The 18,214-nt window shown below is 36.3% G+C and overlaps 1 protein-coding gene across 1 annotated transcript in view; it reads left to right on the forward strand.

Annotated features, from left to right (window-relative positions):
* Positions 1-701: 701 nt before the first annotated feature.
* yl (Putative vitellogenin receptor yl) overlaps positions 702-18,214 on the forward strand; it is a 74,953-nt gene continuing 57,440 nt past the window's right edge. Inside the window, exons 1-8 of the mRNA XM_068346970.1 lie at positions 702-857; positions 4,659-4,794; positions 6,956-7,056; positions 9,300-9,424; positions 11,482-11,598; positions 12,897-13,014; positions 16,923-17,048; positions 18,030-18,140. Coding sequence (XP_068203071.1) covers positions 809-857; positions 4,659-4,794; positions 6,956-7,056; positions 9,300-9,424; positions 11,482-11,598; positions 12,897-13,014; positions 16,923-17,048; positions 18,030-18,140 — 883 coding nt within the window. The 5' untranslated portion in view covers positions 702-808. The remainder of the gene's footprint in view (positions 858-4,658; positions 4,795-6,955; positions 7,057-9,299; positions 9,425-11,481; positions 11,599-12,896; positions 13,015-16,922; positions 17,049-18,029; positions 18,141-18,214) is intronic.

An 18,214-nucleotide genomic window follows, 5' to 3' on the forward strand; every position in this document is an offset into this window, starting at 1 on the left:
TCTCTCTCTCTCTCTCTCTCTCTCTCTCGTCTAATTTTAACCATGGCCAATTAGAGTACACAGAAAATAAGCCTATGTAAATGTCCGTACACTCGAACTATCGATAAGCCTAAAAATGGGCAAACAAAAGGAGCTCGAATATAGATAGGCCTAATGGGCGAAAGTACATCTTTATATATATATATATATATATATATATATATATATATATATATATATATATATATATATATATATATATATATATATATATATATATATATAAATATATATAACCTACTTAATGCTCCATAATACATTTACAACTTTCCAAAATATGAAATTAATTAATAAACAATGACTGCATTCTATTTATTATCGAAATTAGTTAAGTTAAATTACCAAAAAGTAGTTTTAACAGTATTTAACTATTTGAGTTATAACTGTTACATTGTTTACGACGCGCACTTTGCTTCACAAATAGAGACAGCAAACCAATCAAAATCCGGTATTGGTAAGTGACGTCATGACAAATAACCAATCAGAAGCCGGTATTGAAATGTGACGTCATACCAAAGGCGTGTGATTGGTCAGTGAATTTCCCCGAAAACAACATTTCTTCGAAAACATCGTATCTCTTAACTGCGATGGTACTCGAACTGGAGCCAATCAAAACGCAGCATTTCCAGGCCTTCATTTGAAACTCGAATATCATTGGCCAATTTTCAATTTCAGAATATAGTTTTCAGAATTCACGACGGACAGAAGTGAAAATTTGAGGGCGAAAGTTTGTTTACATCAGTGGTGAGGTTGACTCCGTGGTGTCAAGATGTCTTTTCTTGTAGTGTCCTTCGTGTTTTCGTTATATTTCGGAGATGGTGAGTTTAATTGTGATGTATTATTTTATATTTGTTTTAATTTGGATATTTATTATATTTAGTTATGTTATTATACAAATAACGCATTGACAATGTTAAATGTAAATTACATAGGTTGAATTACCGATTGCTTGTTAGTACTTACCTTTTCAACTAAAACTTCTATTTCCTCTATAAATTACGTTGTCTTCAGTAGTTGATTTCTGCTAATTACAATAAGTATTGTCTAATTTAGAATTGGAACTGACCTTATAACCTTAATTGATAGTATTAAATATAAATTTTCATGATTAAATGCAGAAGAAAAATTTAATTGATTATTAAATTTCCGTTTAAAATCTTACATTATAAACTTATTTGGATTTATTTTATCTATAAAACCTGGTTCTTTAAAGTTTTAAATATAAAAGTTTTCTGTTAAAATTTTTAAAAAATAGGAATTTTTTATAAATATTTCAGTCATTTTTGTACCGAATATTTCCGTGGATAAAACAAATATATTTTTTATATTTTTGCAAATTAAATTTTTATTTAGACCTAAGAGAAAACGCCCATACGATTGATAAGTAATTTTAGCCATCAATGACGTCATGACTTTATGTATTATATTTAATGACGTCATAATAAATTTAATGACGTCACGACTTTTGATGTATTATATTTAATGACGTCATAATAAATTTTAAGTCATGTCCCGATGACCTAAAAATGTATTAAGAGGGCAATCTCTCTCTCTCTCTCTCTCTCTCTCTCTCTCTCTCTCTCTCTCTCTCTCTCTCTCTCTCTCTCTCTCTTTAAGAATTGCTGGATCATGGTCTACTTAAGCGACAAAACCATATTAGACAATGATCTACCTACGTGGTGGTAACTTAGAATTGTACCATGGTCTAATTGTTATACTGCGTAGGTAGACCTTGGTCTAATTGTTGTACTGCTTATGTAGCCCTTTGTTTAATTGTTATACTGCGTAGGTAGACCCCGGTCTAATTGTTATAGTGCATAGGTAGACTTGGTCTAATTTTTATAATGCGTAGGTGGACTTGGTCTAATTGTTATGGTGCGTAGGTAGACTTGGTCTAATTGTTATGGTGCGTAGGTAGACTTTGTCCAATTGTTACTGTTTATGTAGCCCTTTGTTTAATTGTTATACTGCGTAGGTAGACCTCGGTCTAATTGTTATAGTGCGTAGGTAGGCCTCGGTCTAATTGTTATAGTGCGTGGGTAGACTTGGTCTAATTGTTATAGTGCGTAGGTAGACTTGGTCTAATTATTGTTATAGTGCGTAGGTAGACTTTGTCCAATTGTTACTGTTTATGTAGACCTCGGTCTAATTGTTATACTGCTCGGGTAGACCTCGGTCTAATTGTTAAACTGCTCGGTCTAGTTGTTATGCTGCTCGGGTAGACCTCGGTCTAATCTTGTTCCATATATATGTATAATTAATTATTGGACAATAATCTATAGGTAGCCTAGGTTTTTAATATAAATTAGACAAGGTTAAACAGTCTACAATCCATAGTCTACTCTACATGCTTTGCCATGTTTTAAACTGCTCAAAATATTTAGACCAGACTTTACAGTTTACAGGGCATAAGGTAAATAAGTCTACAGGGCAGTTCTAAGAGGATTAGACCACAATGTACAGGGTCTAATTCTAAAATATGGGCTGCAGGGCTCAGACATGTATATTTTAGACTGGTCTACAGGAGGTAAAGTTTATGTAAATTAGCTAATGGTCAAAATAGCATTTTTAAGTGTACAGGCTATTTGGTCTAAATTAGACCATGGTCTATGAGTATATATTTAATAGACTTTTGGCTGAACACAATATATTTCTTAGATTTAAAAGGAAATTTGAATTTAAATATAGCTATTGACAAACTTGTTAATTTTTCTACTAAATTTTTACATTAAATCTAAAATGCTTTACTAGTTATTTAACGATTCTTACCATTTAAGTGTCGGTTTGAAATTTTCTGTAATAATAGCATTTCTGTATTGATCACTGGGTAGTTAATTACATTACATTTTGTACAATAAGGATGCTGTGTTCCCGAGTTAGGACAGGATGCTTTGGGCCAATTATCAAGTTAATGGCTTTTACTTTAAATTTCCAGAGGTTACAAGAGGGATAAATATCAATTTAATCTTAATTTAGTGAATTATTCTTACTTTACATCTCTTGAAACATTAAAACTAAAAGATCATTTCTTTATTTCCTTTCCTCACTGGGTTATTTTTTCACTGTTGTGGCCATTGGGCTTATAGCATCCTGGTTTTCAAACTATGCTTGTAACTTTGTATTAAGGGATGATTGTGTAAAGTCGATCCTGGGCTTCAATAATTTCTGTCCAAATTAATAATTCGGATATATAAACCTCAGTCTGTTTAACTTGTTTGTGATCAACTCTCCTTAAAAACTACTGGACCGATTTTGCAGGACAAAGGCCTCAGGCATGTCCTTATTATTGTCGTGGGTTTTGCCAGTTTTCATAATCACGCTGGCGAGTGTAGATTGGTGATGATGGGAGACTTCTGATTGTTTATAGCAAACCAACCTATAGTGTTTCACACAGCAAGCACGTTTTTTGGACAAAATTGTGTAAAAAGTATTGGTAAGATTTTTCTATGGGGTATTACACCGCATGCTGTTATATAGTATACGATCATTAATTGTAAACCCAAAATCTCTCTCTCTCTCTCTCTCTCTCTCTCTCTCTCTCTCTCTCTCTCTCTCTCTCTCTCAATGCAAAATTGCGGCCACTCTATTGTTTTATACATAGGTGCAAAGCTTCTAAGCTTAAACTTATTGTAATTAAGTACATTTACCTGTACCGCAACTAAATTAATGAAATTCTTAATTTTTCATTAATCTTTCATATGCCAAAAGATCCCTTCTTTATTTTGCATCATGAAAATATTCCTGCAGTATAATCTTTAAATAGGTCACACGTGTGTATCTGTGTATCATAATCATCATAATCGTAATCTCTGACGCGTATTGACGTAAAGTGCCTCTGTTATACTAAATATATTTTTAAGAGGCGCATTTGCACTGCCTCGCAGTGTTGCCCTTTTAGCTCTGAAATGTTTCCTACTAGCTGATAGGTTAGAATGATCTTGTCCAACCAACCGGCTAGCAGGAAACTCAGAGCTAAAATGACACCTCTGCGAGGCAGTGCAAATGCACCTCATTAAATTAAGTATAGTTTAGCTTTTAATTCAATAATGCCCCGCTCATCATCTACTTCACACTTCATAGTCCTCAGCCATGTAGACCTGGGTCTTCCAACTCTTCCATAGTGCCTTATGGAGCCCAGTTGAAAGTTAGAACTAATCTCCTAGAGTTGGGTAACTTACCTAGTGATAATAATTACTAGCGGAACCTGTGTAAATTACATATGTTTTCAATACTAATTATATTGTTCCTAACCTATACATGTTCGAATAAAATGTCCTGAGATTAATTTTATAATTTAGGTTCTGGAAAATGATACTCAATTTTCTGTCTTAATATTTAAGGTGTCAGGTGTTACAGACAAAATTGGGAAAACTATATAAGATGTGCCTTGGTTAAGTAATCAGTCTGTGAATTTGTAAGAGTATACCATGAAATTATTTCAGTTTTCTTTAAAAAGAGTGAATTTGTAAGAGTAAACCATTAAATTATCTCACGTTTTCTTTAAAGCGTGATTATTTAAAGCGTGACATAAAATAACACACACGCCATCGTATTAATATATAGATAAGAGTTAAGATCTTTATGTACCAGTTAATTAAGAAATATCTTTAATCCAACAGCTTGGGCCACCACGTACAGCGCCGCGGGGTCTCGTATACGTCATAACAGGTCGCCGTACTCTATCCCCACTAACCTCACCACAGTCCATCCTGAAGGGGCCTCTTCTAAGTCTATATCTTCTGTCCCCTGTACTTCGTAAGTATATCCTTCTAGGGAAGAAGGATTTTCATATTTAAAAGTGATTTAAAGGTTCCCTATGGTGTTTGTAGTGTTAGGTTGGACACTCCAATATAAAACCATTGTTCTCCAAACCTTGGATAGTGTGCCATAGCCTCTGTACCATGGTCTTCCACTGTCTTTGATTAGAGTTCTCTTGCTTGAGGGTACACACGAGCACACCTATTCTGTAAAAAATTTCTTGTTTTGTAAGTTTTTACTGTATATAGAAAATATTTAATGTTATATTTTTTCCTGTTCCATTTCCCCACTGGGCTATTTTCACTGTTGGAGCCACTGGGCTTATAGCATGCTTTTCCAACTAGGGTTGTATCTTAGCAAGTAATGATAATAGTAGTTTAGCTTTAAATTAAATATTTATATCTTCCTTGTAAGTAATAACTTAAAATATTTTTATAAGCTTTAATGGAATTAATTTTAATGCTTATCACTCTTAACATAATTAAATCTTTATATAAACAAGAAATTAGTTATCATTTATTATTATTATTGCAAGCTTAGCTTCAATCTTAGTTGGGAAAAAAGATATAAGCCCAAGGGCTCAAACATTGAAAAGTAGCCCAGTAAGGAAAGGAAATAATGAAATAAACAAACCCTGTAAGTAGGAATGAACACTTTGAATAAAATTTTAAAAACATTAAAAGGGACATATCATATATAAACTATAAAAGGACTTGTGTCAGCCTTTACAACCTAATAACATTGGCTGCAAGCTTGAACTAATGAAGTTCTACTGATACAGGCTGAACAATATTAGCGACTATTGCAAGCATTAGTAGATTATAAGTCTTTTTTTTCAAAATCTAAATGAGTTTTGTCAGTACAGTACTTCCTTGATGTATTTTTTACCTCTGCCAACGAAGTTGGAAGGAGGTTATGGTCCCCCCCCCCGTTATGTGTTTGTGAAAAACTTCCTGGCCACAATCTTAATTGTAGGATAATTAAACTTGCAGGGATTAACTGTGAAGTAAAAAGCTGGAAATTATTGATTATTGGAAGTTCAAAGGTCAAGGTTACTGTGAAGCAAAATGTCCAATTAAAGTAATCGGCCATTAGCTTAGACATCGTTGTCACAGACTTCAAATTTGGTTTATATTTGTTTATAAAAATCCACTCCAATTAATACATGTCAAGGTCAAGGTAAATTAAAGTAATCGGCTGTTAGCTTAGACATCGTTGTCAGACTTCAAATTTGGTTTATATTTGTTTATAAAAATACACTCCAATTGATACATGTCAAGGTCAAGGTAAAGGTCTAGAAATAAGCTGCTGTGGTGGAGGACTGTGCTCTAAAGAGTGCCCCTCTGGTTAAGTCATTTTGATAAATATGGTGTTAAGAATTCCAATGCTAAATAAGTTTCAATCCATAAATTTTTCCTTTTTTTTTTCATGACAGGTTGAGCACCATATCAACTATTTCAAACTAAAGGCTCTTTACTCGATGATCAGAGCTAAGAATATGCAGAGTACGCTTCGTTTCTTAACCACCTCGACGCCACTGTGCCTGGTCGCGCATGGCTTATCTATGTATGACTCTGAAAAAAGATATACACAAGGGCGGCCTAGAATAAAAGTCTTAACTGTTCCCCATCTCCACCAGTCCGCTAGTATCGTACAATCCCCATGCAACCTTGCTTCTCGTAACTTATTCTTACGTACACCCACTTGTATGGTCAATTTCACACTTTCATTCACTCGACACTGGATCTCCAAATTCTGAATGCATATTATAGAAATTTATATTTGGATACCATTATAATGTCTGTATAAAGTCTCTGATCCCATTAGCATAGCGTCTTCAGTGTTCTGTAGGTATCTCTAGAATTCCTAGTAGCGTCTCTGTTCTAAACTCCTCCCACCTTTTATTTATGTACTTTATCTCCATTATACTTTCCATTGTTCCTTCATGTTGTCCAACCGCCTGTTACCTTTATAGCGCAACATGGGTCTGCATGATCTTCCCAACCCAAGACTGGGTCATATTTACTCTAACTTTAAAATATTAGATTTAAATCTGAAGCAATTTGAACAAGATGAAATTATGTCTTCTAGTGGTTAGCATAAGAGAAAGATTTTTTTGAGATGAATTAAAGATTAAAGAAAATTCTTTTACCCACAGGGGGGAGTGGAAGTGTTCGGGAGACGGCAAGTGCATAGATAAATCCCAGAGGTGCGACAGAATCCCGCACTGTTCCGACATGTCGGACGAACTTGGTTGTGGTACGTATGTACCTTTTATAGTCTTAATAATAATCTTTTATATTTTCTACTGTATTGTCTTAATTCTTGAGATATTTCTTACAGCACTTGGCATCGCCAACCTGGACGTTATTAGTTGTACACTTCCCAAACTCCATTCAGTATTCCATCCCCTATATGTTTCAGATTTTAGAGCGTCGGGGAAAAGTAACTTTAAAAATTCCGATGTATGGGGTTAGTTCTGTCCATTAACCTCGAGAGATTTACTGTAGAGCTGACTTTACTAAATGAACAAGCAACTTCAGCTATGTACCCACTTCATTAAACTTTATCAAAGATTTTTCATTATTCTTCAGTGACTTATATAAATTATATTGCAACAGTATCTCCCTAGTTGTGCGTTTGTAGTATGTAACCCTATAGCCCAAATTCATTGATTCAATCAACCTGTACTGTGATCTATTGAAAAAAATGCTTGGTGATAACTAGTTCAGGCTAAAGGGTTGTGGTTGCCAGTGTGGTTAAGTCTTGTCTGGCGATTCAAGACGGGGTTTAGTCCCGCTCAGACTAGTTGGTTCCTTTGGTCGCTGCAACTTGCATCATTCTTGCGAGCTAAGGATGGGAGGTTTGGGAGAGCCTATAGATCTGTTTAGTCATCAGCAGCCATTAATTGACCTTCCTTGGTCCTAGCTTGGGTGGAGAGGGGGCTTGTGTGCTGAGCAGACGTAATGTACCTTGGCTGCCGTTCATGAGCCACCTTTAAAAAGTGAAATTCCAAGTTAATATAATTTTCTTGTCCTTATAATACCTTCATTAATAAGATGCAGCATATACAGTAATTTACATGTTTTAATTCAAAATTAAAGAAATGTTAGCCCAACTAATTGTATTGACTTTCAATTTGCACAAGTTTCTGTATTTGGCTTCTCCCTTGGTTAGGAAAGTCAACAAGGTGGCGTGTTTGTGGAGTCTTAAAGGAGGTTGCTATCCCCCGATATTAAAAGTACACCTAATGGAGATATAATTTTTCAGAAGATAGTTTTAAGATTATATGCTGAAGGTGTCCCTATGACATGGGATATTTCTCAGATGTTGGAATTTTCAGTGTTTTTCATCGATATTATTCAGATTTCAAAGTACAGGTGCTAGCGCGAGGGTAGTAACCTCTGCATTCCATGCTTTTATTTTTCTCTGGTATATTTGGAAGATTTATATCAGAAAAGGTAGATAGAAGGACTTTTCACCGGGCGTCACAAGTCTCTCCCCAGAAATAGATTTTTCCTTCGTCAAAATCCCTTGCTTGTCAATACAGGGGATCGAGCTATTTGGAGCAAACTATGCTCTAGGAGCTTAGTTCTGTTCAATACTAAATTCTTCTGGTCTGTCCTAATTTGATTTGGCTAGAACCTTATACTTTTAACTTCAAGATGGACGGATTGATCTGAAAATTTTTACTGTTTCATGACTTGGAACAGTTTCTTTACCAGTCCCCAGACACACTAAGTCTCTCGATGCATATTTTAACACTAGCTTCACAGTTACGCCAAGTCATGAGTCCTGACATTAAAAAATCAAAATTATGCAATACAATATGGACGAAAGTCCTTCCAGTGTAGCAAGGAATAGGATTAATGGTTTAATAATGCTGCCATTAATTTTAAAGTCCTGAAAAGTGTTAGTGTACTCATTATTTTGCTTGGTAGACAAGCGGTTAAGATAGTGTCAAGTTTGACTTTTGAAAAACAAAATGGTGGTTATTTTGAAGACTCTCAATACTTGAAAGATTTTTTAGAATGTGGCGTGAAGAGGCAGAACCAGATGAATGAGAGTTAGGAGTGTTGGTGAAAATGACAAAAAAAAAATTTGATTGCAATAGATTTTAAGGTACTGTATTACATTTACATAGTTGTCATGAAAATATTAAGTATGCTCATTCTTAAGAGACCGAAGAGTGTTTGATGAAAAGCCGAGATGAACTAGCAGGATTTAGGAAAGGTAGAAGTTGCACTGACCAAATATTCATTAAGACATGTTAGTGATATTAAAAGAATTACCATTGGGTATCACAGGGTTTTAACCACCGGAACGACTATCCGAAGATATCATGTATAATCAGGGACGTTTCCTAAGATAACTATACTGTAGATATCTGCACTCCCAATAGACTTTACCTAGTCTAATCCCAGAATTGAATTATATGAACCTACCCATATTTTTTTTTTTAACTATGAAGAAGGTTAACCGGGATATATTCTCTTCTACAGAAGACTGTGACAAGTTGAGGTTTTACAGATGTCGGAATGGTGAATGCATCCCAAAGTTCTTCCAGTGTGACGGAACCATTGATTGCAATGATAAATCGGACGAATTGGACTGCATTGAAAAAGAGGTGTGTACTGTGTACTTTTGTAGTTTTGGAAACTACAGGAGTATCCTATTTATCTCCGCCAAGCAAGTTGGAAGGAGGTTATGTATTATCCACTGTTTGTGTGTTTGTGAACAGCTTCCTGGCCACAATTTTAATCGTAGAGTAGCGGAACTTGCAGGGACCAAGTTTTATGTTAAAAGCCTAAAGTTATTAAATTTAAGCCTAAAGTTATTAAATTTTGAAGGTCGAAGTTAACCCTTTTACCCCCAGGCTCTTTGGAAATTTCAAACCCTTAACCCCCAAGGGGTTATTTTTTCCCCAACACATTTTGCAGTATATTTTTTTTTAATTGCTCTAATAGCTTTAATTTTTGTTAGAGAGGTCAGGTTGGTCTCATTCTCTTGGAAAATGCCTTAATTTTCTCAAAAAATTATCAAAAAAGTGAAAAAAAAATTTTTTTATAGCATTTTTTGGCAAGGACGCACCGGTACGTCCATGGGGGTAAAGGGATGAGTTTTGTGAAACGTACCAGTACGTCCTTTGGGGGTAAAAGGGTTAAGATCGTCCTATTCATAATATTGGCCATAAGTTAGGACATGTCACACAATGCAAATTTTAATCTTTTCATTTGTCATAATTACATTCACTGCAGAATTTTAGTCTGCTTGAAATGATTAACCCTCAAAGGAAGACTCTTATATTTATACTTTTTTATATGATCCTACACAATACGTAAGTAACGGATACTGATATTTCTCGGCTAAATGATACTTCGAGAGTAGGTTTTCAACATTGCAGTAAAACTTCTTTACATCCATTCAACATTTTTCAGCTCTTGACTGTTCATCTCGAGTCCACGTGTATTTGATGTAAAAAAAATAATCTAGTTTTTCCCTATCCTTTTTTTTTTGAAAAAGTGCTGTACTATGCGGTACTGTACTTAAGAAGAAAGTTGGTAAATGTATCAATCTGGACTTAGTGAAAAGTTAGGTCATAGTGACTTAAGTGTACAGTACTGTATATGGAACATAAAGGTAAAACTCGGACCTACATCTGAAATGGCACGGCGGTTTCTCACTTGAGAATCAATTGAAGACTTTGGTTGGGGTATTAAGTGTAGTTATTAAGTTCTTCCGGTATGTAAAATATTTACAGACCGTTTAACTCTCCAATTGTCTGTCCTTACAGAGACTACAAAGATTACTTTCTATTCTGGTTTTATCCAATTCAACTTGACGTAGTGTGAAGTCTTTATGGCTCGAGGCTATTAGTTCACTCTTAAGGAAATTAAATTTATACATGTGTAAGTAGAAGTAATTAAGGTCTTGGTCTGGTATGTAATGACCAGGAATTTTCATTTTTTTTTCATTTAAAGGTCTAATTTAGGTTCTCTTTGAGAGAATCTAATTTAGGGTCTCTTTGAGAGAACCAAAGCCCCCTGTTCCAAGTTTGCAATAAATGTTTGTATTAAGAGGAGAGCTGAAACCTAATGGGTAATTCGGAATGTTACAAAAAGGAAAAAGAACCTTTAGCACAGTAGCTATAGTACTTCACCATGATAATAAGATAAACTAGAATACTGATGAAATAGCCTTAACCCTTCTACCCCCAGGCTCTTTGGAAATTTCCAACCCTTAACCCCCAAGGGGTTATTTTTTTCCCCAGCACATTTTGCAGTATATTTTTTTAAATTGCTCTAACAGCCTTAATTTTTGTCAGAGGTCAGGTTGGTCTCATTCTCTTGGAAAATGCCTGAAAAATTATCAAATATGAAAAAAAAATTTGTAGCATTTTTTTGCAAGGACGTACTGGTACGTCCATGTCCATGGGGGTAAAGGGATGGGTTTTGTGAAACTTACCAGTACGTCCTTTGGGGGTAAAAGGGTTAATATGTAATGGGACCAGAGTCCCGTTTTTCTGTAGGGCTGTCCTGAGTTTTAAGTTTGAAAAAAAATCTGGTCTCATACTTATGTCAAAAGGGAAACTACAAAAGATTGGCTGTGATAGGGGATGTGGTTTAGTTTGCAAAAGGATAAAGAATGATCTGTAATACTATAAATTCTTTCTCTCCAAAACAGAGCTCATGTCCGTTAAAGCAGTTCAGATGCAAACTGAATAATTTGTGCATTCCTAAATTGTGGCTTTGCGATGGAGCGCCAGACTGCATGGACCATTCCGATGAGGAGGAGTGTCCCGTGAGTATTGAAGCATTCTGGGAAATTTAATCGATAATCTTAATAATCTCCTATGCCTATCGACACAAAGGGACTTTCTAGATTTCACCTGTAGTCTCTACCTTGAGATTTTAATGAAATACTTCTCCATTCATAATCTCCAACTTGGGTCTTCCAACTCTTGTAGTACCTTGTGGAGCCTAGTTAGATGTTTAATTATTAGAGTATATTGAAACTATAGCTGATTGAATAATAGTGGACTACTTTCTTCTACTTCAAACTAGTGTTTGGAATTACAGTACCAGGAGGTCCTTGACCTAACATTCGAAGATAAAGAAATACAGCTAAAAACAGAAAACTCTAATATTGTATGTAAAGTTCATAATGAAATGATGTAATAAAACACAATTCAATTTTGTAAATAAGAATTTTTAAATATGAAATGGGACTAGGTCGACTTTTACAGATTAGCATCCTATTCAAGCTAGTTAATTGAAGCATACTTTAGTCAGAACTTTAACAAAATTCAACTTTACTGTCAATTTCTTACAAATAGGTTCTTTAACAAAATTTAACTAGACAGTTGATTAAACAAATGGGTTCTTGAATAAAATTCAACTTGATTGTTGATTAAACAAATAGGTTCTTTAACAAAATTTAACTAGACAGTTGATTAAACAAATAGGTTCTTTAACAAAATTTAACTAGACAGTTGATTAAACAAATAGGTTCTTTAACAAAATTTAACTAGACAGTTGATTAAACAAATAGGTTCTTTAACAAAATTTAACTAGACAGTTGATTAAACAAATGGGTTCTTGAATAAATTTCAACTTGACAGTTGATTAAACAAATAGGTTCTTGAATAAAATTTAACTAGACAGTTGATTAAACAAATAGGTTCTTGAATAAAATTCAACTTGACAGTTGATTAAACAAATAGGTTCTTTAACAAAATTTAACTAGACAGTTGATTAAACAAATAGGTTCTTTAACAAAATTTAACTAGACAGTTGATTAAACAAATAGGTTCTTGAACAAAATTCAACTAGACAATTAAACAAATAGGTTCTTGAACAAAATTCAACTAGACAATTAAACAAATAGGTTCTTGAACAAAATTCAACTAGACAATTAAACAAATAGGTTCTTGAACAAAATTCAACTTGACAGTCAATTATTTACAAATAAGTTATTAGAATCTTAAGTTGGGGACTGTAGTCACATAATGGTTTGAATAATTACTCCATTAGATATTAAAGATCCCTTTTTGTATTCTGAAACTATTAGCCTAGCTAATCTATTTGTGCCTCCCTCAGACAAAACCAGCCTGCAGAGAAGACCAGTTCAGGTGTAAGAACGGGGTCTGCGTTTCTCTCGGTTACGTCTGCGACGGAGAATTCGACTGCAAGGAAGGGGAGGATGAGTCTGATTGTGGTAAGTTAGTTTAAATATTTAAGTAGTGATTTACTCCCTTGTGGCTTTTAAATTACATCCGCCAACAAATTAGGACTTGTTTTTTTTACCCATTAAATTTTACCGGCTTCCTGACCACAATTTTGATCTTGAAGTAACGAAACTTGCTGGGATTAACTGTTCGATAAAAAGCTGGGAATGATTAAATTTTGGAAGGTCACAGGTCAAGGTCAGTCAAGCAGCATCCAATTCACATAATCGGCCATAAGTTTGTATATTATCATAGACGTCTAACTTGGATTATATTAATGTGAAAACCCTCGGGGCATTTAAACAATTAGAATAGCGCCGTTATCCCTGCGTGTCGTAAGAGGCGACTAAAAGGGATGGGACGAGGGGGTTAGGAACCCCCTCTTCTGTAGTTTTGGGGTGTTTGAATGTGTGTGGATGTAGTACGATAGAGAGTAAAAGATGCGAGATTGGAAGTATGTTTATGAATAGAAGGATGGATGTATTGGCCTTGTGTGAGACAGATGAAAGGGTGAAGTGATGTTTGGTGAAATGTCTGGTAGTGTGTGTGGGATTGAAAGGGGAAGAGCGAGAGAGGGTGTGGCTTTATTGCTGAGTGAATAGATGACAGGTAAAGTAGTGGAATGAAAGGAGATATCATCTAGGTTAATGTGGGTAAGGGTTAGGTTGGGTAGGGAATGTTGGGCGTTTGTCAGTGCGTATGGGCCAGGTAGTGAGAAAAGTGAAGAAGAGTGGAATGAGTTCTGGAATGAATTGACTAGGTGTGTAGAAGGACTGGGTAGAAGGAATTATGTAGTTGTCATGGGTGACTTAAATGCTAGTGGGCGCTGGAGAGGTAGGTGTCATTGGGGAGTATGGCGTACCAGGTGAAAATGAGTGATTAGAGACTGGTAGATATGTTTGTTGAACAAGAGATGGTAATAAGTGCTAGCTTTTTCAAAAAGAAAGAAAAAAAAACAAGTATACATGGGTAAGAGTGGCAAATGGAAGAGTAGTAGAAAGGGCGTTAATGGATTGTTTATAACTAAATGAATGTTTGGAAGATTGAAAGACTTGCACGTGTTTAGGGGTATGGCTAACGGTATGTCTGATCATTTTTTGGTGGAAGAAAAATTAGTTTTAGCAAAAGAGTGGGGGAATAGAGTAGGTGGATGTAAAAGGTAGCTAGTGAGGTTTGAAGAGCTAATAAAAGCGGGGGTAAAAAGTAAATATCGGGAAAGGTTGAAAATGGCATATGACGAAGTGAGAGCAAGAGAAACTGGTAATTTAGTGGAGTGGAAGTTAGTAAAAGAAAATTTTGTTGGGATTGCAAGTGATGTGTGGCAAGAAGGTTGTTGGAGGCAGCATGAGAAAGGGCTGTGAATGGTGGAATGAAGGAGTGAAGGTAAAAGTGGAAGAGAAAAAGGGGGCTTTTGAAGAATGGCTGCAGAGTAATAGTATAGTGAAGTATGAAAAATATAGAGAAAAATGTGGAAGTAAAGCGCAAGGTACGAGAGGCAAAGAGGGCAGCTGACCTGAGGTGGGGTCAGGGATTGGGTCAGTCATATGAAGATAATTAGTAGTTTTGGAAAGAAATGAAGAGAGTAAGGAAGGCTGGCTCAAGAATTGAAGAGACAGTGAAAGACAGTGAAAGATTGAAATGGAAGGTTGTTAAAAGGAAAGAAGGCAAGGAAAAGGTGGGCAGAATATTTTGAAAGTTTACTGAATGTTAAGGATAATAGGGAGGCAGATATAATTGCTGTTGCAGGTGTTGAGGTGCCGGTGATGGGAGATTTGAATGAGAGATTACAAAAGAAGTGAGGAGAGCACTAGATGAAACTAGAGTAGGAAAAGCATCTGGTATGGATGGTGTGAGAGCTGAGATGTTGAAGGAAGGGGGTGTGACTGTACTTTTATGGTTGGTGAGATTGTTTAATGTGTCTTGTGTTGTCAATGGTACCAGTAGATTGGGTTTGTGCATTTGTTGTACCACTATATAAGGGTAAGGGAGATGTGCTTGAGTGTTGTAATTCAAGAGGTATTAGTTTGTAGAGTGTAGTTGGAAAAGTGTATGGTAGAGAAATGATTAATAGGATCAAGAATAAAACTGAGAATGCAATCTTAGAAGTACAGGGGGGTTTTAGAAGAGGTAGGGGTTGTATGAATCAGATTTTTACAGTTGGGCAGATATGCGAGAAATATTTAGCAAAAGGTAAGGAGGTATATGTTACGTTTATGGATCTGGAGAAAGCGTATGATAGTTGATAGGGAAGTAATGTGGAATGTGATGAGGTTATATGGAGTTGGTGGAAGGTTGTTGCAAGCAGTGAAAAGTTTCTACAAAGGTAGTAAAGCATGTGTTAGAATAGGAAATTAAGTGACTGATTGGTTTCCGGTGAGAGTGGGTCTGAGGCAGGGATGTCATGTCGCCGTGGTTTAACTTTTATGTTGATGGAGTGGTGAGAGAGGTGAATGCTAGAGTGCTTGGACGAGGATTAAAACTGGTAGACGAGAATGACCATGAATGGGAGGTAAATCAGTTGTTGTTTGCGGATGATACTGTACTGGTTGCAGACACAGAAGGGAAGCTAGACGGATTTGTGACAGAATTTGGAAGAGTGTGAGAGATAAGGAAGTTTAGAGTTAATGTGGGTAAGAGTAAGGTTATGAGATGTACGAGAAGGGAAGGTGGTGCGAGGTTGAATGTCATTTTGAATGGAGTGTTACTTGAGGAGGTGGACCAGTTTAAGTACTTGGGGTCTGTTATCACAGCAAATGGTGGAGTGGAAGCAGATGTACGTCAGAGAGTGAATGAAGGATGCAAAGTGTTGGGGGCAGTTAAGGGAGTAGCAAGAAATAGAGGGTTGGGCATGAATGTAAAGAGTTCTATATGAGAAAGTGATTGTACCAACTGTGATGTATGGATTGGAGTTGTGGGGAATGAAAGTGACGGAGGGACAGAAATTGAATGTGTGTGAGATGAAGTGTCTAAGGAGTATGGCTGGTGTATCTAGAGTAGATGGGGTTAGGAACGAAGTGGTGAGGGTGAGAACGGGTGTAAGAAATGAGTTAGCAGCTAGAGTGGATATGAATGTGTTGAGGTGCTTTGGCCATGTTGAGAGAATGGAAAATGGCTCTGCTAAAGAAGGTGATGAATGCAGGAGTTGATGGGAGAAGTAAAAGAGGAAGGCCAAGGTTTGGGTGGATGGATGGAGTTAAGAAAGCTCTGGGTGATAGGAGGATAGATGTGAGAGGCAAGAGAGCGTGCTAGAAATAGGAATGAAAGGCGAGCGATTGAGACTCGGTTCCGGTAGGCCCTGCTGCTCCTTCCGGTGCCTTAGATGACCGCAGAGGTAGCAGCAGTAGGGGATTCAGCGTTATGAAGCTTCATCTGTGGTGGATAATGTGGGAGGGTGGGCTGTGGCACCCTAGCAGTACTAGCTGAACTCGGTTGAGTCCCTTGTCAGGCTGGGAGGAACGTAGAGAGTAGAGGTCCCCACTTTGTTTTGTTACAATTGTTGTTGTCTGATGTCGGCTACCCCCCAAAATTGGGGGAAGTGCCTTGGCATATGTAAGATCAAAGATCAAGGTTGAGCCAAAAGCTTCCTTGGTGGAGGTCTGCTGTCTGAGTGCCCCTATGTTTCTTTACAAAGCTTTCTAGTTTAGTGTATCTAGATATTTTCAAACTTGTAAATTTTTTGTGGAGTCTTGGAAGATCTTTCACTGAATGCAAAGACTACATTAGTCTCATCTTGGTTGCTGTAAATACTTTGAATTTGCTATAAAATTTACCTATCCTTATTTCTACAAAACTACAAACTAATAGGAAATTTAAAGGCTAATTACAGTATAATATTTGCTTGCTTTGATTGCTCTAAAAACTGTGCACTCAATATTTTCCTAAACAATATAAATTTCAGAGATCTCACGATGCAAGGAAAACTACAACCACTATCAGTGCAAGGATGGGACTTGCCTCCAGCCGGACAAAGTGTGCGATGGACGAAGGGACTGCAGCGACGGCAGTGATGAAGGAGGCCTCTGCTGTGAGTTTCTAGAGTGGTTTGTTGGCTTGGCATACTTAAGAAATTCATAATGAGATTGGCAAGGCTTGGAATAGTTTTCCTTCCACTCAAATTCCAGGAATGTTTCTTGCTCTGTACTTGTTTAGGAAATGCCTTGCTCCTTTTAGAAGTGCGCAGTAGTTTTTTTTATTCTACATGGAAGTAGCGATGACTGTGGACAGGATTTGGAGTACTGGATATATTGAAGTCTTGGCAGCATTTAGCCCATATCTATGGCCTTTTAGTAATCTGTTTTAGTTTCATTCCTAAAATCATCTTTAAGCTATGCACAGTGGACAACAATGAGGTCTAGGCAGTCCCCTTTTAGCTTTTGGCTAGACTCCTCCTAGCCATCAGATTTAACTGATCTCTTCTTTCTTCGTCAGTTTTAAAATCTAGGCCTTCTGGCTTCCTCTACGGACTGTCCATCGTGCCTTTGGACTTTATTCCTTATTCCCGTCCTCTTGACTAAGTGTTATTGTCATTCCTATGAGCTTGGACACTTTACATTTTTTGTACAGTGATGTTCTAAATGGCAAAATATTTGAATGAAAACTTAGATTGTTTTATCATTACGGGCTGAGCAGCGAAAAAATATGGCTGTAATTTTTAAGTACAACTATTTGGTACTTAGAAACTTTGATTTAATGTTATATCGGATTTATTCGTAGCATAGAGACTATCTTGGAGAATGCATGCAAATGCGTGGCAACTCTTAAGACTTGCTAATGTTTAAGCTTCCCATCAACAAATCATCAATAAATCACCTTTTCTGCTTTTGGGAAACATAACTATGTACAAAAGTAGTGTAAACAACTTTGATCTAAATACAGTATTACAATGTTACTTAGGATTTTATTAATGTCAACTTAGCCCTGTCATTACCACAAAACCCCCATACTTTGACATAAGTGTTTAAGACTGCTCAAAGTAACTATTAATGCTAATTTTATATTTTTGCAGCGAGGCAGTGTAAAGTAGGAGACTGCTCTCATCTGTGTTACAGCACGCCTGGTGGACCGCACTGCATGTGTTCTCAGGGTTACCGTCCACTGTCGGACAAAGATTGCGCGGGTGAGTAGAAGATTAATTGCCTTTAGTCGAAGGAATCTCCAAGTTTTGTCTGAATTTGGCCTGAAGGGCTACCG

The sequence above is a fragment of the Palaemon carinicauda genome, chromosome 23, assembly GCF_036898095.1.
Source record: "Palaemon carinicauda isolate YSFRI2023 chromosome 23, ASM3689809v2, whole genome shotgun sequence".
Classification (NCBI taxonomy): domain Eukaryota; kingdom Metazoa; phylum Arthropoda; class Malacostraca; order Decapoda; family Palaemonidae; genus Palaemon; species Palaemon carinicauda.